Consider the following 26,739-nt stretch of genomic DNA (forward strand, 5'->3'; position numbering starts at 1 on the left):
CGATCTCAAGAAATGGGTACGAGATTTGGCTTTGACCTCCACATACGCTGAGCGCTCATGACGTGATTTGTCAAAGGGCCGATGAGAGGCCAAAAATCACGATAAGCCCCTTTCTCGTATTTTTTTTATAGTTTGAACGAGATGTTTTCTATATACTTCAATAAATTTTTCCTTATGTAGGTGTGGGCAAAGATGCGATTTTGAGGCCCTTGGCCGTCAAGAAAAAGGCTTCGGCCTCTGTTCCAAAGCCGGTAAAGGATAATAAGAGGAAAAGGGCCTCCGCTCCCGAAGATCCAAAACCGAAGACAAAGACGGCTCGTAAGCCGAAGAAGAGGACCATTCCTTTGAGCGTAGAATCAGTTCTGCGTCTAAGGGATGAAGACGAAGAAGAAGAAGAAGAAAATGACGGGTCCGCGCTGGTGGCCCGAATAAAGAAAAGCACTGATGCCCCAAAGGCGGCTGAATCGATGGTGATTTATAAGGCTCCGTCTCGGATCGAGGAGATATCGGAGAAGGCTCGGGCAAAGTCCCCGAGTCATTAGAGATCGAGGATGCTTCCTATCGAAGTCAACAAATGGTGGGTACATCGGAAGGGGCCGGTCCTGTAACTCTCCGAACTGAGGAGAACGCCCCAAGCGAGTCGCTTGGGGCAATAGTAATCGGAGACTCGCCCACTCTCCCTGCCTTTTTTGAAGGGGCGATTCGGGAAGCCCAGGCTTTGGGGGACCTCGAGATGAGCCGGTCTCATGAAGGGGAGCACCCCTTCAGTGATTTGTTCACTAGGGTCGAGGACGCTGCTGGCCCTAGTGATGCGTCGGGCCTTTTCTGCGAAGTGCAGCAAGCTCTGAATCGAGTAAGCTTTAACTCTCTTCGTTGATATTATTTTTTATGTTTTTCTATTCTTTTCTTAATTCTTTTCCTCTTTCTTCGCAGGCCGTGGCTGTTTATCGAGAAGCATGTTCTCAGTCTCGCGCTGAGCTACATCGATTTGAGGCCGACCTCCGACGAGCTACGGAGGAGAGGAACGCCCTCAGACTCCTTTCCGGTCCAAGAGAAGAAGAAATCAAAGGCCTTCGAGCTGAGTTGGCCAAGGTTCATCAAGACCAGACCGACCTGAACGAGCAGGTAATGATAATATTAAGAACTCATGGGCTTGATTCAGGATCGGAGGCTAATATTTCGATCTCACAGTTGCAGCAGAAACTCGAGATGATCGGGCAGCTCCGTGAAGAAGTTGATATAATAAGGGCGGAGACCATGGGATGGAAAGATGGCATGGACCGTCTTGCTGCAGAAAAGGAGACTGTTCAGGCCCAATTGTCATCGACTGTGAGCCAACTTCAAGGCATGAAGGAGAAGAGCTCGGTTCAAGCGAGAAGAATTGAGGAACTCGAGGCTCGGTTGGCCTCCGAACTTTCCAAGGCCAAATCTGATGCCGAAAAGGCAAAGTCCTATGCGGATGCATTAGTGACCGTCTATCGGGCGGATGCTGAAGCTGCTCAGGTACAAGCAAGAGAGGCAGCCGAGACCGCCAATCCTCAAGCACATTGGGTTGCTGAACTTGCTAAGTGTTGATCTCGGAGGGAGACCGCTTGAGGAGATCCATGCTCGGGGTTTCGATCTCACTGAAGAGATAAAAAGGGATAAAGAGCTCGAGGCCGATGCTGAAGCCTTGGCTTCCGATGATGACGATGATGATGATGACGACGATGATGGGAGCAAGAGCAGGTCCAAGAGTGGGGAGGAGCCCGATGGAGAAGAGACCGCCCCGGGGATAACCAAAAAACTTAGTCCCTTACTTTCTATTTCGGATGTTGCAAACAATTATGTAAACAATCTTGTAAATATATACAAATATCTTTTCTTTTCTCGTCTTGCCTCTGTTTTATTTTCTGCCTTGTGAAGATTTTGTTTTATTCATGCCTTATGAATGTTTTCATAAGGCTTTAGGCAATTTCATCGAATTCGGACTTTGTAGTCTTTATATCCGAGTGGGCGTTTTCGAACCTGAAGTAATGTAGCCCGTATGCTTAGTAGTCGAGTGAGTGATTTCGAACTCGAAGTAATGTAGCCCGTAGGCTTAGTAGTCGAGTGAGTGATTTCGAACTCGAAGTAATGTAGCCCGTAGGCTTAGTAGTCGAGTGAGTGATTTCGAACTCGAAGTAATGTAGCCCGTAGGCTTAGTAGTCGAGTGAGTGATTTCGAACTCGAAGTAATGTAGCCCGTAGGCTTAGTAGTCGAGTGAGTGATTTCGAACTCGAAGTAATATAGCCCGTAGGCTTAATAGTCGAGTGAGTGATTTCAAACTCGAAGTAATATAGCCCGTAGACTTAATAGTCGAGTGAATGATTTCGAACTCGAAGTAATATAGCTCGTAGGCTTAGTGGTCGAGTGAGTGATTGCTCCAACTCGAGATGATATAGCCTGTAGGTTTATTAGTCGAGTGAGTGATTCGAACTCGAAGTAATGTAGCCCGTAGGCTTAGTAGTCGAGTGAGTGATTCGAACTCGAGGTAATGTAGCCCATAGGCTTAATCGAGTGAGTGCTTGCTTGAACTCGAAGATTTTCCGTAATCCTGCTTGCATAATAAATCTCGAAATAGAGGAATTTTTCTTGGATATATGATATCGGTAAAAAACTTTCTTTGTAAGTCATTATACATGTGTTCATGTTTTGCGTTCAGGACTCGGGCGAACTACATGAGCATGGTTCGTTTTGACCATTTGGCTCTTACAATTTTTCCTATAGGAATCCTGTTGTTATGAAGTAACTTTCTTGCATCGAACTTGATATATTTGAGGGCTAATGCCCCCAATATTCGAGGTCGATTGTAAAGAGGCCTCGGATACTGTCGAATTGTTTCTAAGTTAGCACGATCAATGGTTGCCTCATTAAAAACCTTCCCGAAAAACCCGTTTGGGATAAAATCGGTCTAAGGGAAAAAGAGTGCAAGGCGTGCTTTCAGACTTAGGGCTTCGTATTGAAGGATCCATCCTTACTCCTGATCGGACTCCTGCAAGGGTTAGTTTCAAAATATAAACGAATATGGGAGGGTTGTACCTTAGCAGTAGTATCGTTTTAGGTGTGATACATTCCAATTGCTTGATAGTTGTTTGCCGTTTATAATACCGAGCTTGTAGGATCCTTTTTCCGACGTTTTCGAGAACCTGATATGGTCCTTCCCAGTTTGGACCCAGTTTTCCTTCGTTTGGATTTCGGGTACTGAGGGTGACTTTCCGTAGCACTAAGTCCCCGAGTTTAAAATGGCGAAGCTTGGTTCTTCGATTATAGTATCTTTTGATCCGCTGCTTTTGGGCGGCCAATCGGACGAGAGTGGCTTCTCGTTTTTCATCCAATAATTCGAGGCTAGTATTCATAGCCTCCTGATTTGACTCTTCTATTGTATATCGAAACCTGGCACTGGGTTCTCCGAATTTGACTTGAATCAAGGCTTCAGAGCCATATACTAAGTAGAATGAGGTTGCCCCCATACTGGACTTTGATATTGTTCGATACGCCCAAAAAACTTCGGGTAGGATTTCTCTCCATTTCCCCTTAGCGTCGTCCAACCTTTTCTTTAGATTTTGAATGATAGTTTTGTTCGTTGATTCGGCCTGTCCGTTTCCACTAGGGTGATACGGTATTGATAATATCCTTTTTATCTTATGGTCTTTGAGGAATTTCGTCACTTTGCTGCTGATAAATTATTTTCCATTGTCACACATTATTTCGGCGGGTATCCCGAATCGGCATACAATATGATCCCAGATGAAGTCTATAACCTCTTTCTCTCTAACTTTTTCGAACACCTGAGCTTTAACATATTTAGAGAAATAGCCAGTCATAAATAAAATGAACTTAGCTTTACCTGGGCTGATGGCAGAGGGCCGACGATATCCATTCCCCATTTCATGAATGGCCATGGGGATAGGACTGAGTGAAGTTGCTCTCCGGGCTGATGGATCATCGGTGCAAACCTTTGATATTTGTCACATTTTCGAACAAACTCCTTTGCATCTTTGTCCATATCGATCCAATAATATCCTGCTCTGATTATTTTTCGGACTAATGAATCGGTGCCAGAATGATTTCCACAAGTACCCTCGTGAATCTCATGTAGGACGTAATCGGTGTCCCCTGGTCCTAAGCATACTGCCAATGGTCCATCGAATGTCCTTCGGTATAATGTTCCATCGAATGTCCTTCGGTATAATGTTCCATCTACAGTCAATATGAACCGAACAGCTTTGATTCGTAGGGCCCTCGAATTTTTAGGGTCCGATGGGAGCTTTCCGATCTCCAAGTATTCAATATAATTATTCCTCAAATCCCAGGTTAAGCTTGTAGAGTTTATCTCGGCGTGACCTTCCTCGATCACGGAGCTCGAGAGTTGAACGACAGTCCCTGAGCTGATCTCATCTTCCCCGACCAATGATCCCAAATTTGCAAGTGCATCGGCCTCACTATTTTGTTCTCGAGGTACATGCTGTAAGGTCCATTCTTTGAAATGGTGCAAAGTTAGCTGCAGTTTCTCCAAATACCTTTGCATTCTATCTTCTCGAACTTCGAAGGTTTTGCCTACTTGATTTACCACCAGCAAAGAGTCACACTTGGCTTCAATGACTTCTGCTCCCAAACTTTTAGCTAGCTCGAGACCTGTAATCATGGCCTCATACTTGGCCTCGTTGTTAGTCAACCTAGTAGTTTTGATAGATTGCCTAATAGTATTACCCGTGGACGGCTTTAAAATGATACATAGCCCGGACCCCTTCACGTTCGAAGCCCCGTCCGTGAAAAGGGTCCATACCCCCGATGATGTACCCAATTTCAATAAGAGTTCTTTTTCAACTTTGGGTACGAGGGTCGGCGTGAAATCGGCCACGAAGTCCGCTAAAATTTGAGACTTGATGGTCGTACGGGGTTGATATTCGATATCGTACCCACTGAGTTCGACGGCCTAGTGGTTAAGTGGGTAAGTGGTTAATACGCATATGGGGTGATATTCGATATTTGATATTCGGGCTTGTGCAAAATATTACGAAGTGGGTAAGTGGTTAATACGCATATGGGGTGACATTGAAAGTACAGTCTTAACTTTCTAGAGGTGCTTATCAGTGCAAGTGCCAATTTTCTAAGTGTGGATATCTAGTATCTGCTTCTCCTAAGGTTAGACTTATATAATAAACGGGAAATTGCGTACCTTGCTCTTCTTGAACTAGGACACCACTTACCACGATTTCCAATACTGCCAAGTACAAATAAAGTTTTCCATCTATTTTTGGAGTATGAAGCAGTAGTGGGCTCGATAGATATCGCTTTAATTCCTCTAATGCATGTTGGCATTCCGGGGTCCAAGTGAAATCGTTCTTCTTTTTTAGTAGAGAGAAAAATCTGTGACTTCGATCTGACGACCTTGAAATGAATCGGCCTAAGGCAGCAATCCATCCCGTTAGCCTCTGCATGGCTTTTACACTGTCGACGATGGCGATGTCTTCGATGGCCTTGATTTTATCGGGGTTAATCTCAATCCCTCTATTTGATACCATGAAGCCAAGGAACTTGCCCAAACCGACCCCGAAAGCACATTTCTCGGGGTTGAGCTTCATGTTGTATTTCTTTAAAATCTCGAATGTTTCCTGCAAATGAGCTAAATGGTCCTCTGCGCGCAGGGATTTAACTAGCATGTCATCAATATAAACCTTCATTGATTTACCTATTTGTTCCTCGAACATTTTATTTACTAGGCGTTGGTAAGTAGCTCCTGCATATTTTAGCCCGAAAGGCATTACATTATAACAATATGTTCCATACTTGGTGACAAATAAAGTCTTTTCTTGGTCTTCCGGGTTCATTTGGATTTGATTATACCCGGAATAAGCATCGAGAAATGTAAGGACCTCGTGGTCGGTCGTGGCATCGATCATGCAATCGATGTTGGGCAGCGGAAAAGAATCTTTAGGGCATGCCTTATTTAAATCCTTATAATCTACACACATTCTAAGTTTGTTCCCTTTTTTAGGGACTACAACTACATTGGCTAACCATTCGGGATATTTCACCTCCCAAATGAACCCTATTTTAAGAAGTTTAGTTACCTCGTCCTTTATGAATACGTGCTTTACCTCGGACTGGGGTCTTTTTTTTTTTGCTTTACCGGTTTGAACCTAGGGTCCAGGTTTAGCCGGTGCGTCGTTATATCCGGTGAGATCCCTATTATATCTAAACGGGACCAAGAAAAACAATCTATGTTATCGATAAGAAATTGAATAAGCCTTTTCCTGAGTTCGGGGGTTATTCCCATTCCTAGGTATACCTTTCGTTCGGGCAAATGCTCGATTAGTATGACTTGCTCCAATTCTTCAATCGTTGATTGGGTAGCGTCGGAATCATCGGGAATCATGAAGGATCGAGGGATCCTTTGATCATCATCTTCATCAATCTTCTGATTTTCTGGTTGGGTTAAAGCTGATGTCTGTGATTGCTATTTGGCATCTCATTCCCCTTTTGAGTCCGATCCCTTTATTGACGAAGGTGAGGATATCAGATTCGCTTCCTCGACGACAAACATTTCTCTTGCGGCCGATTGTTCTCCGTACATTATTTTGACTTCCCTCGATGTTGGGAATTTAAGAACCTTGTGTAGGGTCGAAGGTACAACTCTCATGTTGTGGATCCATGGCCTTCCAAAAAGGTCGTTGTACCTCATGTCGCCTTCGATTACGTGGAACTTCGTTCCCTGTATGGTCCCGGCCACGTTTATCGGCAGAATTATCTCGCCTTTGGTGGTTTTACATGCCATATTGAACCCATTTAGAACCAGGTTTGCGGGTACGACCTGGTCTTGTAGACCGAGCTGTTCTACAATCTTCGATCTAATGATGTTGGCCGAGCTACCTGGATCAATTAACACACGCTTAACTTTAGTTTTATTCATAAGTACAGATATTACCAGTGCATCGTTATGAGGTTGTATGGCTCCTTCTGCATCTTCATCATTGAAGGACAAAGTTCCTATGGGTGCGTAATCCTGAGTTCGAGGTCATTTTTCTCTCATAATCGATGTCTGAGTGCATTTAAGCACCGGCCCTTGAGGGGTATCGACGCCGCCGATGATCATATGGATGACGTGCTGTGGTTCTTCTTGTTCGTTTTGTTTGCCAAAATCCCTGTTTTTGAAATGGTTCTTCGCCCTGTCGCTTAAAAATTCTCAAAGGTGCCCTTTATTGAATAACCGGGCTACCTCCTTTCTTACTTGCCTGCAATCTTCCGTTCTGTGGCCATGGGTGCTATGATTTTCACACATTTGATTGGGATTCCTCTAGGCAGGATCAGTCTGCATGGGTCAAGGCCATTTAATGTCTTTGATGAGTCCGATAGCTGACACGATGGCGGATGCATCAATGTTGAAGTTATACTCCGATAACCGCGGTGCTTCCTTAGATCTGGTAGGCATGCCAAACCCACTTCTGTTCATCAGCCCCCGAGACCCTTGACCTCGATCACTTCTTTTGTTGCTTTGTCCGGGGTTACGTCTCGATTCATTGATTCTGTGGTTTCTATTATACGGTCGGTATCGGTCCCTGATCGGACCTTGTTCTCGATTGATATCCTTCGAGCATCGGGTTCAGACCCCAACTGATCATCTTCGACTCTAATTTTTGATTGGTACCGATTATGCATGTCGGCCCAAGTAATAGCTGGGTACTCGATCAGGTTATGCTTCAACCGTCGTGAAGCCGTCGAACTTCATTCGTTCAAACCTTGAGTGAAAGCCTGAATAGCCCAATCGTCTGTGACTGGTGGAAGATCCATTCGTTCCATTTGAAAACGAGATACGAACTCCCTTAGCATCTCGTTATACTTTTGTCTTACCTTGAACAGGTCCGACTTCCTGGTCTCGACTTTTATGGCCCCGGCATATGCTTTTACGAAGAATCCGCAAGCATAGCAAAAGAATCGATAGAATTATATGGCAAATTATGATACCATATCATTGCTCCTTTTGACAGGGTTTCACCGAATTTCTTCAATAATACGGATTCGATCTCATCATCCTCTAGATCGTTCCCTTTGATGGCACAAGTGCATGAGGTGCCGACGTTAATCGCAGGTCTAATTCCGCGATAAAAGAGCTCTGTTTCCAAACAGATTTGTCCATCAGTTCGTTGGGATCGGTAGTTTCATTATATTTAGGAATCTCGGACATGCGGAACTTCTTTGGGATCAGTTTAGGAGCCGCGCTTAGGGGGAAAGGCTTTTGTATGAATTTTTTGGAATCTAAGCCCTTCAATATTGGTGGTGCCCCCGGGATCTTATCAACCCTGGAGTTGTATGTTTCCACCTTTTTGTCGTTTGCTTCGATCCTCCTTTCTCCCGATTCTATTCGTTTGGTCAGTTCTTCGAACATCTTAGCAATTTCGGGATTAGTCCCCGACTCCTGCTCATTTGATTTCACTATAGCTAGTTCCGTTGTATGGGCGATTTCTCGGGGTTGACTGGGCTCCAACATGCTCTGTATCTGAGTTTGACTCTGCAACTGAGCTATCGCTGCTTGTTGAGCTTGCACCTTCAATTGATGGTACCCGGACCGCAAATCAATTTTGGAGATAAACTTAGCACCTTGTAATTGATCAAACAAATCATCTATTCTAGGCAATGGGTATTTGTTTATGATTGTGACTTTGTTGAGTTGCCGGTATTCAATACACATCCGCAGTGATCCATCTTTCTTTCTGACAAAGAGAACGGGTGCGCCCCAAGGTGACACACTCGGTCGGATGAAACCTTTATCTAGCAAATCCCTTAGTTGTTCCTTTAGCTCTTTTAATTCTGCCGGCGCCATTCTATAAGGTGGAATGGATATAGGCTGCGTGCCTGGCATCATATCAATCCCAAAATTAATCTCCCTATCTGGAGGAATTCCAGGGAGCTCATCCGAAAATACATCGGGGAATTCATTCACAATTGGTACAAAATCATACGCAAGTTGATGTCGTTTTCCTCGACGTTATGGGTATCTCGAGCTGCAGATCGAGTGCCACCATGTATGCTATTTTCAGGTTCAGAATGTAGGTTCACCTCAATGGCCACATGCGAATTAATGTCTATCGGCACTTCGATTCGAGCTCCAACAACGTTGACAAGCGGCCTTTCGGTACTGGGTGTCAAGTTATTGTTCTCATCTTGAAGACCAGCTTCGTTGTCGATAGGTAAGGCCATTTAATTTATAATTTAGTCGTTGCTAATCCGAAATCAAAGACACTTCCGAAAACAAGCGCAAAACGACGTGTTTTTGCAGATTCGTATCAAATAACCACTGTTATCCTTAGCCCCACGGTGGGCGCCAAACTGTTTACCCGAAAAACGGATAGAGTTGAATTTATACGTAGTTCTAAGGATATATGGTATAACTTAACACAAATCGTAAGGATAAATTGAAAGTATCAAATACAAATTGTAAAGAATGAAAAATACACAAGGTTGGAAGAGAAGATGATTTAAGGACTAAGCAAGATGAATCAATCTATGAAGCCCAAAAGAATAACCCTTCAATATAGGAGTGTATGGTCTTTTAGTTACAATGTAAGCAACAACTTGGTCCTTAGAGAAATAATAACCATCCCCTTTATAATAGAGAGATCTTACTTTTAGATATAATTAAAAATACATAGTGAGAGACCCATGATAAATCAGCTTTTCCATAATTCCTGCCAGGATTCTCTCCTCTAGTGGGATTGCAACGGCTCTTGTCTATGAGCTCGATATTGACTCGAGCTCTCGATCTTGACTCGAGCTCGATTCTGACTCGCATCCTTGTATTGATTCGGGGTCAGTGTTGATCGGTATCTGTCTCATAAACTCGATAATTTTACTTTGTATAATAGTTCGACTTGAATTCGAGCTCGATAATCACACTAACCGATTTTTACGGTATATGTTACTATTCCAAATGTACATTGAAGTCTTTAAATTATCTTTTACGAAAAAAAAAAAGACGGCGCCAGTAGCAACTTTCCCGCGCTTCCAGCACTGCAGCCAATCGCTATTTTTGCCAAAATTACTTTTTTTAGAGCTCCTTTTGGCAACTTGTGTAGTGTTTGTAGCTGCAGTCTTTGCTAGGGTTCTGCCGCTGCGCCACCACACATACGCCATGGAAATTCATCAAATTGCTCAGCTCCTCAACCAAACACTGAGCCCTGACGGTGCCGTCGTCCATGTCGCCATGGATGCTCTCGATCGCCTCTCTACTCTCCCAAACTTTCCGTTCAGTCTGCTATCTATCGCCACAGGTACTCTGCATTTCCGATATATTTTATAAATGCTGATTTCGTTTCACTAATTGAGGTTTTGACTTTGAAGGAGTAGTTATCCGATTATGCTTTTGCGTAATGTTGTCGTTTTGAAATTTAATTTCTGTGTTGGTTAAAATTTTTTAAATCTCTGTGCTATATTTTAAATTCGATGACCTTTGGTATAGGAGGTGAGAACGGAGGTCAGAAAGTAGCTGGAGCCACATATCTCAAGAACTTCATTAGACGAAGAATCGAATCTACAGAGACAAATTTAGAAATCACCAAAGCGTTTAGAGATGCACTTGTATGTGCTTTGCTTCAAGCGGAACCTACGGCTCTTAAAGTATTAGTTGAAGCTGTAAGCGTTTTGGGCATAACTTTTTGTTCTTTTGCATGTAACTAATGAGGATGTTTTAATTATCTTTTGTTCTCCTTGTTTTCAGTTTCGCTCAATCGTTGCAGTTGAGTTCGTGAAGAAGGATTCCTGGCCTGAGCTTGTGCCTGAGCTGAGGTCCGTCATTCAGCGTAGCGATCTTATTGATAAGAATCCCAGTTCTGAATGGAAAACCATCAATGCGCTCACCATTCTTCACTCACTCATTAGACCCTTCCAGGTACTTTAACACGTCTCAACTATATTCTGATTCCAGGTTACTTTTTTTTTTCAACCTTGGAGGGGAATTGACTCTCTAAACTGGCAACTCTTTTTTCCCAGAAATGCTGTGTTCATAATTAGACGCTTGCAGATCTTTTCCTATCATCTCGAAGTATGATGAAGTTGATTTTCATAGCATGCATGGTTCCTATTTTCTTTGTTTATCTATTCATCTCATTAAGGAAATGACACTTTTGCTGTTATCTTAAGTTGTTTGTTATTCCCTCGTATTCACTTGCAATTTTTTTCATTTGTTTTCGTGTCTCAGTTCTCCATTGGCATTACACTGATGACTTCCCCTCTGTTATCTCTATTTCTCGAGCAACTTTAGATCTGATGCGCAGTATGTTTCTTACTATGTTGAATTATATGCCTATGCTAGAACCTTGCTGGCTGTCATGTGGTACTGAGCAAGGCCACCCCACAGCTTGCTAATTGTTTGAAGATTTGTTTAAAAATTTGTAGGGTGATCAAGCAGGCTTTAGGTTGAGCTTTATGAGGATAGAGCTGTTTTATCTGTGCTGCAACAACATTCTATAATTTGCTTAAAATCGAAGTTGTTTTGACTGAATAACTAACTAAACCACTTCCTCATTTATTCCAAATCTGTCCTAAAAATTTCCTTGCTAGGTTCTTGTAGTGATCTCATCTTATGTCTCATGGCAGTACTTTCTGAATCCAAAACTTGCGAAGGAGCCGGTTCCACCACAGCTAGAGCTTATTACAAGAGAGATCCTTGTACCCTTACTTGCTGTATTTCACCTCTGCATCGAAGAGGTCCACATAACTTCCTAAATTCCTCTTCCTCTACTTACTTCTATATTGGGATGTATTACTTTAAAGTATCTTAGAAGTGCTGATTCGGTGTTGCATGAAACAGGTACCAGAGGCCCAACATACAGCAGAAGTGCAGACGGGAACTATCCTTCTCATCATATGCAAGTGCGTCTATTTGGCGGTGAGGATAAACTTACAGCACATGATGTTTGACCCTTGATAGGTCAACTATCATTTGAGCTCTAGCTTCTGTTTTGATTGTTTGTCTTAAGAAGTTAGAAGACAACATTTCGGAGTCTTGGAGCCTAAAGACCTTCGAGCATATAGAAAATAACAAAAATGATATAAGGAAATTGCTAGATACAATTATCTAGCATTTCGAGGAGATGAAGTTGTTTATAAGTGAAAGTAATTCTGCTGAAAATGGGCACTAGACATGATTTACACGAGCTAAAGTGATTCTTTTTACAATGTTTCACATGTGATCTTGAAGCTTTGAAATACAAGTGCTTTTAAATACAGCTTTATGCACACAGATCTTTAGCTAACCGGAAAAAGGTGAATGATAAGCATGGATGTTCAGCTATGCCAGGACAATACATCTTGCTTCATTCAAAGAATTGGTTGCTTGGTTTACTTAGGAACAGTCTCACTTCCTTTTATTTAACCTCTTTTGGAAAAAGAAACAACAGTTTACCAAATCAAGTGATCTGATGGTATCCGATGACAATGCACTATTTTTCTTTTCCAAAACTGTTCAAATTATCCGGGAGCTTTTTAAACTTGTCCTTTTATGCGTCCAATTAATATTTATCTGGAAGCACCCGTCTTTTTCTAGTAAGGTTTCTTTTGTGAATATGCTTACTGTGAGCAGTATTATAATCCTAAGTCCCCATCAATTTTATAGGTGAGATCTCACATGCCGTCTGCCTTGGCTCCTTTGCTTCCTTCTATTTGTCAAGATCTGATACGGATTCTGAATTCTTTAAGTTTAAATGATGGTTCGACTTGCAAAGATGGATATTCATTGAGGATGAAGACTGCAAAGAGAAGTCTGCTAATTTTCTGTGCTCTAATCTCCAGGCATCGAAAGTTTGCTGACAAGTATGCTGCCAAAAATGCATTTTATTTGCTCCGAATGTAAATATAGAAATCCAGGTTTTCCTCATTTCTTCTCTTACAATGGCAGACTGATGCCTGATATGGTGAAATGCGTTTCAGAAATTGTCAAGCATAGCAAAATCATCAATGTAAGTCTGACGGGCATTACTTGATAGTACTAGAAAACAGAACTTTCGTATCAGGTGTTTCATAATATTATTTCACTGGAATGCGTAGTAAATAGTTTTTTCTTATTCAGCATGCGACCATCAGATTCACTGTTCTTTAACTACACTACATTTTTGTCATATAAGCAGAACATCTGCTAAATTTTAATATCTGTTTTATCTCATGAACTTGTATGCTGTTCTCGTAAGTGTTTTTCCCACACATTTACCTTATCTCTCACTCTTTCTGTGATCATTTTTATTTTCTATCTTCTCTCTTCATTTACTTATTCATTTGGTGCAGAAATTGGATTCACTGTCAGAAAGGATTATTTCATTAGCCTTTGATGTTATTTCTCGTGTTCTAGAGACAGGTCCGGTAAGTTGTTCAGTTGTCTTCACGGTCAAAAGTTTCTCTTTTGCTTGACTAGTTTGTTGTAGCTCGACCTGGCTATGGTGCTTAATTTTCCTGCTTGTTCTTTCACCTTCTTGCTTCTTTCTCTTTTTACGCATTTATCTTGATCCATGGTTCTCTCGAAACTTACTTTTATGGTTACTTTGGAGTCTCCAAGCTAAATTATATTATTATCATATGAAATAGGGATGGCGACTGGTTTCACCCCACTTTTCTTCCTTGCTGAACTATGCAATCTTCCCAGCTCTTGTGATGAATGAGAAGGTGGTTATTCCAAGAATTCGCCTTTAAAAGCTGCTGTCTGCATGTATACATGAGTTTCTTTCTTTTGTTGTTGCATACTCTTTCTGAAGTTCTGATTAAAGACTTATGTCTGCTAAGTAGGACACAGCAGAGTGGGAAGAAGATCCAGATGAGTACATAAGGAAAAATCTTCCCTCAGACCTTGTGTGTACAAATCTTTGAACTTCCTTATAAGTTGTACACTCTTAACATTCTTAGAATTTTTTAGTGTCTGAATTTTATGATCCTGCAGGAAGAAATTTCTGGATGGAGAGATGACCTGTTTACAGCAAGGAAAAGTGCTTTAAACTTGCTTGGTGTTATTTCATTATCAATGGTTAGTTTTCTATAACTTATATAGCTCCAGCTTCTTCTATTAAAATGCACAAAGTTATCTATAATTTATTCTTTGACCTCTAGGGACCTCCAGTCAAGACTTCTACAGCTTCATCAAAGCGTAAGAAAGGAGATAAACATAAAAGAAAAGGTTACAGCACGATGGGGGAGTTGTTGGTGCTTCCGTACTTGTCAAAGTTTCCTGTTCCCACTGATAACGGAGAAAACACAGTAAATGAGTGAGTATCCTTTAACTTTGCAATAGATTGTCTTATATCACTGTACTTCAGTACCTATTTAACAGGAACCTATTCAGAAAGTTCTCCACTATTTAAAATTCATTATGATTATGGTCGAGGCTATTTGTTCTGTTATTGTTCTAAGCATCATTTTATTACTCTATAATTCTTGAACTCTAAGGTCTGCTGTTAACAAAATTATCCTACTTTGTTTCGCCATTTATGCAGACCTTTTTTTTCTTCTTTTTCTAACCTTCCTTGATCATGCTTGCATCCTGTCTACGAGATTTACTTTCATTTCCTTGTCTAAACTTTGACAGGTATTATGGAGTCCTGATGGCCTATAGCAGCCTTTTGGATGTAAGGAGAGATCATACTAGTAGTAGTTCAAATTGTATTTTTTCATAATTAAAAGATTAAGTACTTTTATTAATTATCTATCGTTGTATTCTCAGTTTCTAACAGAGCAGAAGCCTGGATTTGTGGAAACTCTAGTCAGAACTCGGGTGCTACCACTGTATGAAACATCAATTCCTCAACCATATTTGATTGCCTCTGCAAACTGGGTCCTAGGAGAGCTTGCTTCATGTCTTTCTGATGTGGGATAATGTTTTTGATGATACCTTCTTAACATCTCCTTTGCTATTAATCATTGTGTGGAGTAAGTTCCCTTTTTTTCTTTCCACAACAGGGTATGAGTGCTGATATTTATTCTTCATTAGTGAAAGCGTTAACAATGTCAGATATAGGGGGTGTTTCTAGTTATCCTGTGCGGGTGACAACTGCTGCTGCCATTGCCCAACTTGTAGAAGTAAGTGGCTAAATATGGCTAGCCTATTTTATGCACTTGAAGTATGATAGTGAAAATAATGCTGTACTTTGGTACTGCAGAATGAGTACATGCCACCTGAGTGGTTACCTCTTCTTCAAGTGGTTTGTCATAGGATTGGTGATGAAGAAGAAGATAGCTCCATTTACTTTCAGCTTCTAAGTACTATGGTCGAGGCTGGAAATGAAAAAATTGCACCTCATATTCCAGATATTGTTTGTCTGTTGGTTAGAGAAATCTCAAAGAAGTTACCTTTAGATCTGGAGCCATGGCCTCAGGTATCTTCTTATTTACAACTACAACTACTGCACTCTTATGCATCTGATGTATTTGTATTTTTATTCTTTAGCAAATCTTTTGATGATTGTAATTTTCATTTTGGTAACTGGCATGAAAATGAGAACGTGTCTTGTGCAAATTTCAATATTTTATGGAGCTATGTGGTTCACTATTCATTGTTTATAGTTTAAATGGAAGTCCTATAGGTTGGATTGCTTGCTTTGAAACTTCATCTTTTCTAGTCACGTTGCATGTCATGTTACATGGTCCAGAGTCATTACTTTGATAGGAATAGGACTAAACTTTATGATTCCTTCTTGTACTGAAGTACCTTGAAACACAATCTTAAATCCTTTTTTTATGCTGATCTGGTAATGGGTGCATCGGCGTGTCTAGATTCAACCTCGCTCTTCACCCAAATCTGAAATTAAGAAAAAACAAACTCATCCATACATATAATATAAGGCATATTGAGATTTGCAATTACTGACTTGCATCTGATAGATGGTGGAACAGGGCTTTGCATCACTAGCAGTGATGGCTCAGTGTTGGGAAGACTCTGCATCAGAAGAAAATGAGCAGGATGGTTCAAGTCAATTGTGGCGTTCTGGTCAGGCAACCATGATGAGAGCATTTTCAGATCTCCTACAGCATGCCTGGCTAAGATCTGCTCTACGGATGGTTAGTCTTGAGCCATGTATCAAAATTAATCGTAGAGTGAATGGCTAGATAAAAACACAAGCTTGTATGCATATATAGTCCATTCTTTACTTTTTGTCAAAGTAACATGCTCAGTACTACTTCAGTAAAATACTTCCTTTAAAAACATCATGACTGAAGCCTATTCGTGCTCATGTGTCTATATTTAAAATGCAATCACCTCAATGCTAGATGCAGCTTAAGTCTAGTGTTTATACTATAATAGTTGTATGATTTGTATTGCGAAATCCATACCAACCTTTAATAGATTAAGCCTGTTAGCTTCTCATGCACGATCCAAAGCTGTTCATATATTGATGGAAGCTCAGGATGAGGCAGAAGTCTCATGTACGGTTCTCCGAGAAAGGAGTGGCTACCTACTGGATCCTTGACCTAGCACAAAAAGAAGCTCCAGATATTTGATACCGTTTTCTTTGAATAAGATCCCAATTTCAGCAATGGTTTCATTAGATACCTTACAACTAGAATCCCTCTTTTTTTCTGATCCAGTTCCTCCACCAATGAGAATTCCTGTTAGATTCAGCTTGTACTTAACTGGTCATTGCCTCTTGTACTTAACTGGTCAATGTCTCACTTGGGATAACAGTGTGATTAGAAGAATCTTAATATTTCTTTTGCTTCTGATGTGCTCAACTCTCTTGTTATCTTCTCATATTATTTGTTGCAATTATCAGGAACCTGAGGTTGCCTTGTCAGTGCCCCCTGCATCATGTGTCGATGATTGTTCCACGTTGCTTGGTTTCATTTTGCAAGGAATTACCGAAACTGATGATCTTTTGAAGCTAAAGGTCTCAGAGCTGATGCTGGTCTGGTCAGATCTCATAGCTGATTGGCATGCATGGGAGGAGATAGAGGATTTATCTATTTTTAACTGTATCAAGAAAGCTGTTAGTCTAGACAGGAAATTTGCTTTGAAGAATTTTCTTGTGGGGAAGTTGCCGTTGCCTCCTGCTCCTCAAAAATCCATCCTTGAAGGAATTGGTGCATTCATTACAGAAGCTTTCTCACAGTATCCATCTGCAGTATGGAGGGCAGCTTCTTGTGTCCACATTCTGTTACATAATCCCAGTTACTTACCTGAAGGAGACGATTTCAAGCAATCATTGGTGATATCCTTGTGTCACGCAGCATTTTCTCGTTTTAGAGAGCTTAGAAGCAAGGCTGTCCCTCTATGGAAACCTTTGTTGCTTGCAATAGCGTCATGTTATTTATGTTTCCCGGATATGGTAGAGAATATTCTAGAGGGCATCGAACATGAAAGCGTTACAGTCTTTCTATCCGCTTTGGCAATTATCTCAACAAGCAAATTTGAGCATAGTTTGTCATCAGAGTCTGAGATCAAGTTGGCTGGTTAGAATTCTATTTCATTTTTTCCCAACTAATTTTTTTAGTTCAATCAGGGACTTTCCTGCTTGACATTTCTCTTACAGGGCAACATATATTTTGGTGATGCCATGGCTTTACATGAGCCATTTTTTATGTTCTGGAAAATGCTACTGATGTTATCTTGATCTTTTTATCTGTCCACAGCTAAAGTGTATGTTCTTATGTTGCAAACTTACGCTAATTATTATTATACCTTGTGGTTCACTATTGTGTTTTAACTTGCTTTGCCTTTTAAATATTCAGTTTTTCCGCCATTTGTCATCAATCTTATAAAGAACTTCCTCCTGAGAATCTCATCAGCAACTGTCTCTGTGTCTGCTTTTTTCCTATTTTACTACCAGTGATGACACTCGCACAATCTCTTGACAAGCTGATAGTATGGCTAAATGAAGGGAGTTTGTTGCTACATGATTGCGTTGCTTCACTGATGGAAGCATTTCTGAAGTTAAAAGAACTGGAGGAAGAGGAAGATGAAGAAAGTGAAGATCAGGCTTCTGGTGATGAGGAAACTGAAGAAGATGATGAAGAGGTCAGATCACCAAACTAATTCTGTCTTGTTTAATTATCTATGGCAACCCCCCCCCCCCCCCAAAAAAAATAAAAAATTGCATACCCATTGTTTACATGGTCATCACGTTCATATGACCTACTTTTCGTTATGGTCAAGGTATGTTCTATTTGTGGAACAGTAACATTGTACTCTCCCTCTTTTCTGGTTACCGAAATACAAGTGACTATGAGTCTTTACATTCACGAGAATTCCTTAGCCTTCTGACATGAGTTTTGCCTCATTAGCAAATTATGGCTCCACTTAATTGTGGTCCTTCCATGTAAGTTGAAATTTTCTCATATTTCACCAGCTTTCTTAATGGAAATACATTTTTCTTTTCATTACATAACATATTGTGACTCGAAAAAGATGATTATCACTGCCTTTTTGTTTTTCATAATCACCTTGTCTATAGTGTTTATATATAATATCACAGAAATTGTCAATGATGTCATATTGTTGTCTTTTTGCGTTCATTATCCGTGGTTTCTGTTTGTTGGCTCCATCATACAGGCATGAAAAGCATGTAGTGGAAGTAAGGAATAGTGAGCATATGCTATACATTCATCATATATCATAAACTTTTGATAAGTAAAATGGAGATGTGGAGTACAATCCCCATACCTCTCACATGCTATGCGACTGTACATTCATCACATAAAATACATTTTATAAAACCTTTGCAATAGATAATGAAAGATGATTGTTATTGTTCTTAATTCAATGCTAGGACTCCGAAGATGATGAACTCGAAGAAACTGAAGAAGAGTTCTTGGAGAGATGCGCCAAGACAGCCGTAGAAATGGAAAATGGGACCATTGTGGAAGGAGATGTAGAAGATCAAGAGCAAGAAATTGAACTGGGTAAGCCTGCCAACGCTCTCATTCTTGAAAATACCATTAGGATGCAGACATTTGAGGTGCAGGGTGAAATAGATTACTTATTTAGCTGTTTATAAAAGTAGAGAAAATCAATCTCTCCTGGCTGTTTATAGAAGTAAAGAAATCGATCAACTCTTCATTTCTACTGCTCATTAAATCAGCAACATTACTGTGCAATCATAATGATTTTTATCTTGGTTCACAAGATGATCTACTTGTCAAAGTTCGAAATTGTCGTCAAAATTCCTAGATGTAAAAAACAGACTGAATCAGTGTCATGTTGACAATATCTTCTGTGGATTATCACATTTAAACAATGCTGCTTCAGCGGCTCTTCTCTCTCAAGTTTCAATCAATTAACTATACCTCAATCTCAACATTGTCGTAGTTGGTTATATGCATCTTTTATATCCATTGAGCTCAGATATCACAATTAAGTAAGGATTAATCACATCCTAGTTGAGGTTGACAACTTAAGTATTTGCGTCTTCTTTTACTGTGTTTAATATCATCAGCATTGATGTTCATTTTTTAAATTTCTATTGCTTTGTTTCCCTTAAATTTCTTCGATTACTTCAGGTTGTCTGGAAGATGTGGATCTGGAGAGCACTGTGCTTTCGGTAATTGAAAGATATCACCAAGTGCTTTTACGGCTACAGTTGCCACCAGAACTGACTTCAAGTTTCTTGGAGGCCTTTCCTCAATGTAAATTATACTTTCAACAACCTCAGCTATAGGATTTCATACATGCTCTTCGCATTCCTCTTTTTTTCAAACCCCGATTGCTGTAATTCTTGTTGTTCGGTGTGCTGTTGGTGGTTGATTATTTTGTTTATTCTTGTATTGGCCCTGCTGTTGTGCTGAAGTTGGGCTGTTCTATGTAAAAGTCTCATAACTATTGGAGTGCCACTCGGAGTCATTTGTATTTATCAGACATCTTTGTCAAAAAGCTGCAGTTGGTCCAAAAGATTGAATAGGTCAACAGTGAAAGAGAAGTTAAATTTGGGAAGTTCAGATCTCCTAAACATGTATCCATTTGTTCGAATTAGTTTGTTCCTAAGCAGAAATGGTGTTCTTTTTACTGTAAAAGAAATTTATTGTTTGGCTTTGGTGAGCTCTGTTGGCGTGTCATTTTTTTCTTTGTGCAAAAGAATCTATGCTTTACACTGATTTGCAACACAACGTAACACTAGATAATATATTGCCGTGCAGTTGATGTAAACTTTAACTAATTGTTGCAACTTGCGATCATCAAAATCAGGTCAGTGTATTCTAGTATGCATCAAGTGGCCTGTTATTTGTTCGGGAAATTGTTTTTTTTGTCAAGCATATATGGAACTCAAATATTTTCAAGCGTCTATATTTTTATGGAGAACTACTGTTAATGGTATTATCTTCTAGCTATTAAAACTCATATAGTCTGGACTTGGTCCGACGCTGTTCCTAGGAAACGCAAAGCAGATCGCACATCGTGTGATTTGGTTAACTGGTGTTGTAATATGCTACCGGAGCACTCCAAAGGGTTAGATAAAGGAAGTGCTAGTAACATATAACCCCAGCTTGTAGTACCTCCGAAACGGCCACGATAAGTTATTGTTTTTCTCAAAAGCACTAGCAATAGCATAAGAATTGGATGAAAGTCTTTGGATCAATTAAGAGTAACATCTTTCATTCGAGATGAATTGAAGTATTTACTTGGCAAGTCATTAGTAATGGATGATTGTAATAGCAGCAGATGAAATTATGATAAGGGAAGGGTGGGAATCGAAGTTTGGGCTAACTATATTCATTGATGAATAGTCAATTATCACGGCTAAAATTATAAGACCACACATTCACACATTATAAAATTGTTGGCACACCGTAGTAAGTTTTCCTCAATGGTTTTTCTAGACTATAGTTCCAAGAGGCTAATTCACCTGCTGCTGCCAGTGTGGCGATAAACCAGCTATGCATATTCATTTAGAATATCAAGCCATTATTCATTAGACACGAATAGAATTGGGTCTTGAACAGAAATACCCACCCAATAAAAAAGTATTCCACCTGTTGCCCCAAAACTTTAAAGGGGTTTTTTCATTCATATACAATATTTGAAACCTTATTACGAAAAATATTCATGTTTTGGTATTTACCCGACCTAAACACATTTTAGTTATAATATATATACAATCCACCTTAAAAGGCTCCCAATCCATTATTTGTGCCTTCAATCAAGGGATTTAGTTACACCCTTTTCCTTTTTCTCTCCTCTTCTCTTTCCTTATTTTTCTCCCCCCTTAATATATGATAATCTTCCTATACGAAAATCAATAATTACCATCTTCTCAATGTCAACATCTTTTTTTTTGGGCAAAAATGTCTAAAATGTCACTAATTCCAGAATCTTCATGGAACATAAATCGGAAACTTTTAGTCACAAGTCTTCGTTCTTGAAAACAAAAATACATTGCAAACATAAAAGCTAGTGAATTAACTAACTGGGTTCTTTGATATCAACAAGGATACAAGTTTCATTTCTTCTTCTCACCACCTCCAGTGGCCCTCATCTTACGGAGAATACTAATAGGGATAAAATATCGAATCAGATTATAATACCAATCACCAAATATCCAGCGCCTCAATTTCACGCTTAAAATTAGTCTGTTCACATCTTCATATTTTTTCTATAAATAAACAAGCCAAAAATCAGTACCAATACACCCTTTTAAAATTCACAAAAGAAGTTTCAATTTTATAAGAAAATAGATGAAAGTGGCTGCAGATTCAGCCACTTCTCTGTTCTTGACACTATTCCTTATTAAACAAATACTATTTTTATATAAATTTTATACAATATATTTTTTGTATATTTTATATCTGATTTATACATAGTAAAAATAAATTTCATACAATTAATTATATATTATACAACTTATCTACAACTTATTTACACTTTCATATATTATTTCTACCCAATTATATACAACTACAATATATACAACTTAAATACAATTTTTATACAATTTTTATACAATATGCCTTTTGTATATTTTGTATCTGATTTATACATAGTAAAAATAAATTTCATACAACTAATTATATATTATACAACTTATCTACAACTTTCATACATTATTTCTACCCAATTATATATAACTACAATATCATACAACTTAAATATAATTTTTATACAATATTGTTCAACTTTCATACAGTAGTTAAATAAACAAAATTATATAAACAACACAATATAATTTTTGTATGTTTTATTCTTCTTCTTCTTCTTCTTCTTCTTTTCTTATTTTTCTTCTTCTTTTTCTTCTCTTCTTCTTCTTCTTCTTCTTCTTCTTCTTCTTCTTCTTCTTCTTCTTCTTCTTCTTCTTCTTCTTCTTCGAGTTTCAATATGAAATTCACCCAAAATCAAGTCTAATCTTCACCAAAACACCCTCAAAATTAAGATATAAACTCCAAATAATTTTTTAATTATTTGCAACAACACCAATCCAAATAAATAATAATTTTTGAAACCCAAATTCGAATTCAAAGCTTCAAAGCTTTTTAATGGCTGTCAATGGTGGAATTGCTGCTCTCTTACTGGAATTAGGGCTGATCTTCGAAAGTGTTTTTTCTTCATTGAAAGTTAAGCAAGCAACATGCGTTAATGGAGGTATGTGGTAGAGTATTTAGAGCTTGAATCTATAAAAATGTAGAGGGATTTTTGAAGAAGAGTAAAAAAATGTAGAGGGATTTTTGAAGAAGAGTGAAAATAGGCGTTAATGAAGGGAGATACTGAAGATACGTGGGGGGAGGGGGAGGGGGAACGTGGGGGGAGTGGGATATAGACGTTAGAGTGATTTTAGGATTTAATTATTATCATTAAATGCCTAAAAATATACATAATTGATAATTTTGTATATATTATGTAATTAGATTAAAACTTGAGTAGGGAGGGTAATAAAGTTTGAAATAGTTCTTTTGCTTCTTGTTATGGCTTCTGGTCTTCTTTTTGAGTTATGAAGATCCCTATTTATAGTTGTGGGAGGGAAGAATTGTGATGAGAACAAACTTATTCCGACCAATAAGATTGAAACGTGACAAGACTGTATTTGATTGGCCAGAACATGTCACTTATACATGCGGCACGGTTTCATCGACCTTTTAATTTGAGTTGACTTGCATTGTCATTTTGACATGTGGTATGGTCATATTGGCTCTTCTGTTTGACTTGGCGTGCCACGTCATTTGACACGTGGCACCAAATTGGACCCCTAGGAAGGTGACATCTTGGGCTTAATAAAGTGGACTCATCATTTGTGGCCCAATTAAACGGGCTAGCCCAATGAATTTAGCCTTATTTATTTAATCCAAATATATTAGATTTAGATAATTAAGCCAATTAAATTAGCCTATAATATTTATTTAGACCAATATATTTTTAATTTAAAATATAGTTCAATTTATTTTTTTGAATATAATTTCGATAAAATTTATATGCCTACAAATGCCCTTATTTCAAGACTTCAAGATGTTAACTTGTTAACTTCGAAGGCTAGGCTTGAAGTAACTGTAAAAAGTACTTCTTCCGTTTACTGGAACTTTAAGGTTTACTCCCGATGGTCATGAAAATATTCGTCGTTGGCTTAATAAAATAATAATTATTAGGATTAGAACATTGGATAAGATAATAACCTTTTTACTACACGACTACACGTTAAAGTGTAAAATGACTTCACAACACTTTAAAATGGAAAATCTCCTTAGTGTTGTTACTGAAGTCAAAGTACTTGATTCCCTTATCAAAGTACACGTAAAGAATTGGAGACATTCCTTTATTTTATTGTTCCTTATTATATTAGACTCCTTGTATTTTATACGGACTAGGAGATAATCTTATTTGAATCTTTTTTGAAGTCTTCCAGTCATCCAAGTCCATGTTGGAGACAAATCGTTGCCGTCGCCTTTTCAACTGATCCCACATCGAATGCTACTTTTTCATGCCATCTTTTACATATATATAAACCCCATGCATTCTGCTTCAAATTAACCCCATTCATTGACTAATTCAACGTGACAAGAGGGGTTGCTCTGATGGTAAGCAACCTCCACTTCCAACCAAGAGGTTGTGAGTTCGAGTCACCCCAAGAGCAAGGTGGAGAGTTCTTGGAGGGAAGGATGCCGAGTTTCTATTGGAAACAGCCTCTCGACCTTGTTGTTGTTGTTGTTGTAATTCGTAACAACTCCGAGCTACCTTTGTATCGTATTTTCACGACTAGGAGGCAATCCCATGGTAATTCTTTTTCCTCTGTGTATTTTTTGTTGTCTTTTTCTTTCTTTCCTTTTTTTTTGTAGGTTAGATAGAGAAAGACAAGTTCTTGTTCAAAAAGATGACCCATGCATGAAGATGGTAATCTTAGAGTGTGAAGGGATGGGTACTCATCCCCGGCCAAAAATCGAAAAGGTAATCTTGGGGTCCAAAGGTTCATACAACATATAGAAGGATAAATTGATGACAATATATAGGACAAATTCTTAACAACATATAGAAGGATCAAATCCGGGATGAGACCAGGTTAAGGTACAAAGAGACTTAAATGTCCATCTTAAGACTGGGAAATTAAAGTTCATTTTAAGGACAAACCTAGAAAGAGGCCGACTTAAGGTGCAAAGGGACTTAAACGTCCACCTTAAGACTAAATAATTATAGTTCATTTTAAGGACACACCCGGAAAGAGGCCAACCTAAGATGCAAAGGGACTTAAACGTCCACCTTATGATTGAAAAATTATAAAGCTCAACTTGAAGACTTGGTGGACTTGACGACTTCGACTTGAACACTTGGCGAACTTTGAAAACTTGGCGGACTTGCAGACTTTAGCTTGAAGACCAACAAACTTGAAGATTTTTCAGACTTTAAGACTTTAAATTTAAGATTTGGAGGACTTAAAGATTGGGCAGACTTTGACACTTCAACTTGAAGAGCGATGGACTTGAAAACTTCAACTTGAAAAATTAGCGGACTTGAAGACTAGGAGACTTGAAAACTTGGAGAACTCGCATACTTTGACTTGAATACTTGGAGGGATTGAATACTTCAACTTGAAGACCGGCGAACTTGAAAACTTCAGCTTGAAGATCGGTGGACTTGCAGACTTCAACTTAAATACTTGGCCTCTTTCTAGAATACTACAACCATCCTATCAGAGATGTCAATTTCCTATGGAGGCTTGCCCCCATTAAATCATCAATATCCGATTAGGCATGAAGCTCAATAAAAGAATACATGCAAGTCTGATTTTCAAGTGCCAATCAAGTGGATTATATTCCATTATACTTTAATTCGAACAATGCTAGGGGAAATTTATATTTTTGAACTCATGTGACTGAACTTAAAATAAAACTCTAAACTGCCTACGTACCTCAGTGAAGAGGATCAAGTCATACCATAATTCAGAATGGGTGAGTTCTTCTTTTTTATCCTAACTTTTGCCTAGGCCGTCTCTTTCAAGATTTCAGCCTAGCAGACTTTTTTTTTGGGACGTACACATTTATAATCTTGCGGGCCAGGAGCAACTTGCAGTTTATGCTCTTGCGGTAAGGAGCGTGGCAACTTGCGAATTAAGCTCATATTTTAGAGGAGCTTTGAAACTTGAAGATTTTGCTCAAATTTGAAGAGTTTCGTGACATGCAGTTTAGGCTGGTGTGCTTAAGAGCATAGTAATTGGAAGATTTAGCTTACGTTTCAAAACGCTTCGCAACTTGAAGACTTGCTCAATTTTGAAGAGGTTTGTACCTTGAAGTTCGGCTCAAATTTGAAGAGCTTTGAGACTTAAAGTGTTTGCTTGACTTTAAAGAGTTTTCAACTTGAGTCTTTGCTCAAATTTGAAGAGAATTTGCGGCTTGAAGACTTTGCTCGAATTTGAATTCTTATGTCTTAATGATTTAGTACAAATTTTAGGAGCTTCGTGACATACAATATATGCTCATGTGCCAAGAAGCATTATAACTTGCAATTTAGGCTCGTGTGTTGAGGAGCATTATAACTTGCAGTTTCGGCTCGTGCATTGAGGAGCATCATAACTTGCAGTTTAGGCTCGTGCGTTGAGAAGCATCATAACTTGCAACTTAGGCTCGTGCGTTGAGGAGCATAGTGACATGCATAGACTCTTGAGTTTCACTTTCAGAGGAAAACTTGCCCCCATTCTTGCCTTCTTGTTTCTTCTTCTTCTTAAAGACAAGTAACCCTTGGTCCCACTTGTGGACATACTTAGTTCCATATTGTCACGCCCCAAAATCGAGAAGTGTGACTGGCGCTCAACCGAGTGAACCCAGTCAAGCAAGCCTACGTTATATCAACCTCTCATCATAACTCATGCACGATTTATCAAAACATAATTAGATCATGACTTTCATATTGAATACATTTGGCTCAATGGCCCATAAATTTTTATTTTTTTTTCTTTTTCACTCATGATGGGTACAAAGCTTCATAAATATCTGTGAATATAAATACATGACGAAACTCAAAACTTAAGTACATGACCCACAATGTACATGGAGATTCTATGACAATAGATACCTAAGTACATAATACCAACTAGACTCGAGTGCCCACTGGAATTGTAGCAGGCTCACCATAATCTGATGCACAGAAGATCCCTACCAAAGATCCATATCATCCTGTAGAAGTATACCTGCATCCATTAAAAGATGCAGCGCCCCCGACAAAAGGGACGTTAGTACTGTCGAATAGTACTAGTATGTATAACTAAACACCCTCTCAATAGAACAATTAATATTACAAGGAGGAATAATCACAAAATCAATGAAAGTCTCGAACAATACCAAAAC

General features: G+C 39.1%; 1 protein-coding gene across 2 annotated transcripts; it reads left to right on the forward strand.

Annotated features, from left to right (window-relative positions):
• Positions 1–9,991: 9,991 nt before the first annotated feature.
• Positions 9,992–20,023, forward strand: LOC107789665 (importin beta-like SAD2 homolog). Of its 2 annotated transcripts, none has more exons than XM_075229535.1 (21): positions 9,992–10,289; positions 10,478–10,650; positions 10,736–10,906; positions 11,614–11,724; positions 11,828–11,905; positions 12,632–12,828; positions 12,914–12,974; positions 13,297–13,371; positions 13,594–13,671; positions 13,792–13,854; positions 13,943–14,026; positions 14,110–14,264; positions 14,585–14,624; positions 14,720–14,863; positions 14,956–15,075; positions 15,156–15,371; positions 15,889–16,053; positions 16,767–17,442; positions 17,820–18,007; positions 18,759–18,891; positions 19,489–20,023. In XM_075229535.1, the coding sequence occupies exons 1-21, from the start codon at positions 10,151–10,153 to the stop codon at positions 19,644–19,646; spliced, it is 3,225 nt and encodes a 1,074-aa protein (XP_075085636.1). In that variant the 5' UTR covers positions 9,992–10,150; the 3' UTR covers positions 19,647–20,023. The 2 variants fall into 2 exon arrangements, with proteins under 2 accessions (XP_075085636.1, XP_075085635.1); XM_075229534.1 differs by having other exon boundaries at positions 9,993–10,289; positions 15,877–16,053.
• The last annotated feature ends 6,716 nt before the right edge of the window (positions 20,024–26,739 follow it).

Source organism: Nicotiana tabacum, chromosome 14, assembly GCF_000715075.1.
Source record: "Nicotiana tabacum cultivar K326 chromosome 14, ASM71507v2, whole genome shotgun sequence".
NCBI lineage: Eukaryota > Viridiplantae > Streptophyta > Magnoliopsida > Solanales > Solanaceae > Nicotiana > Nicotiana tabacum.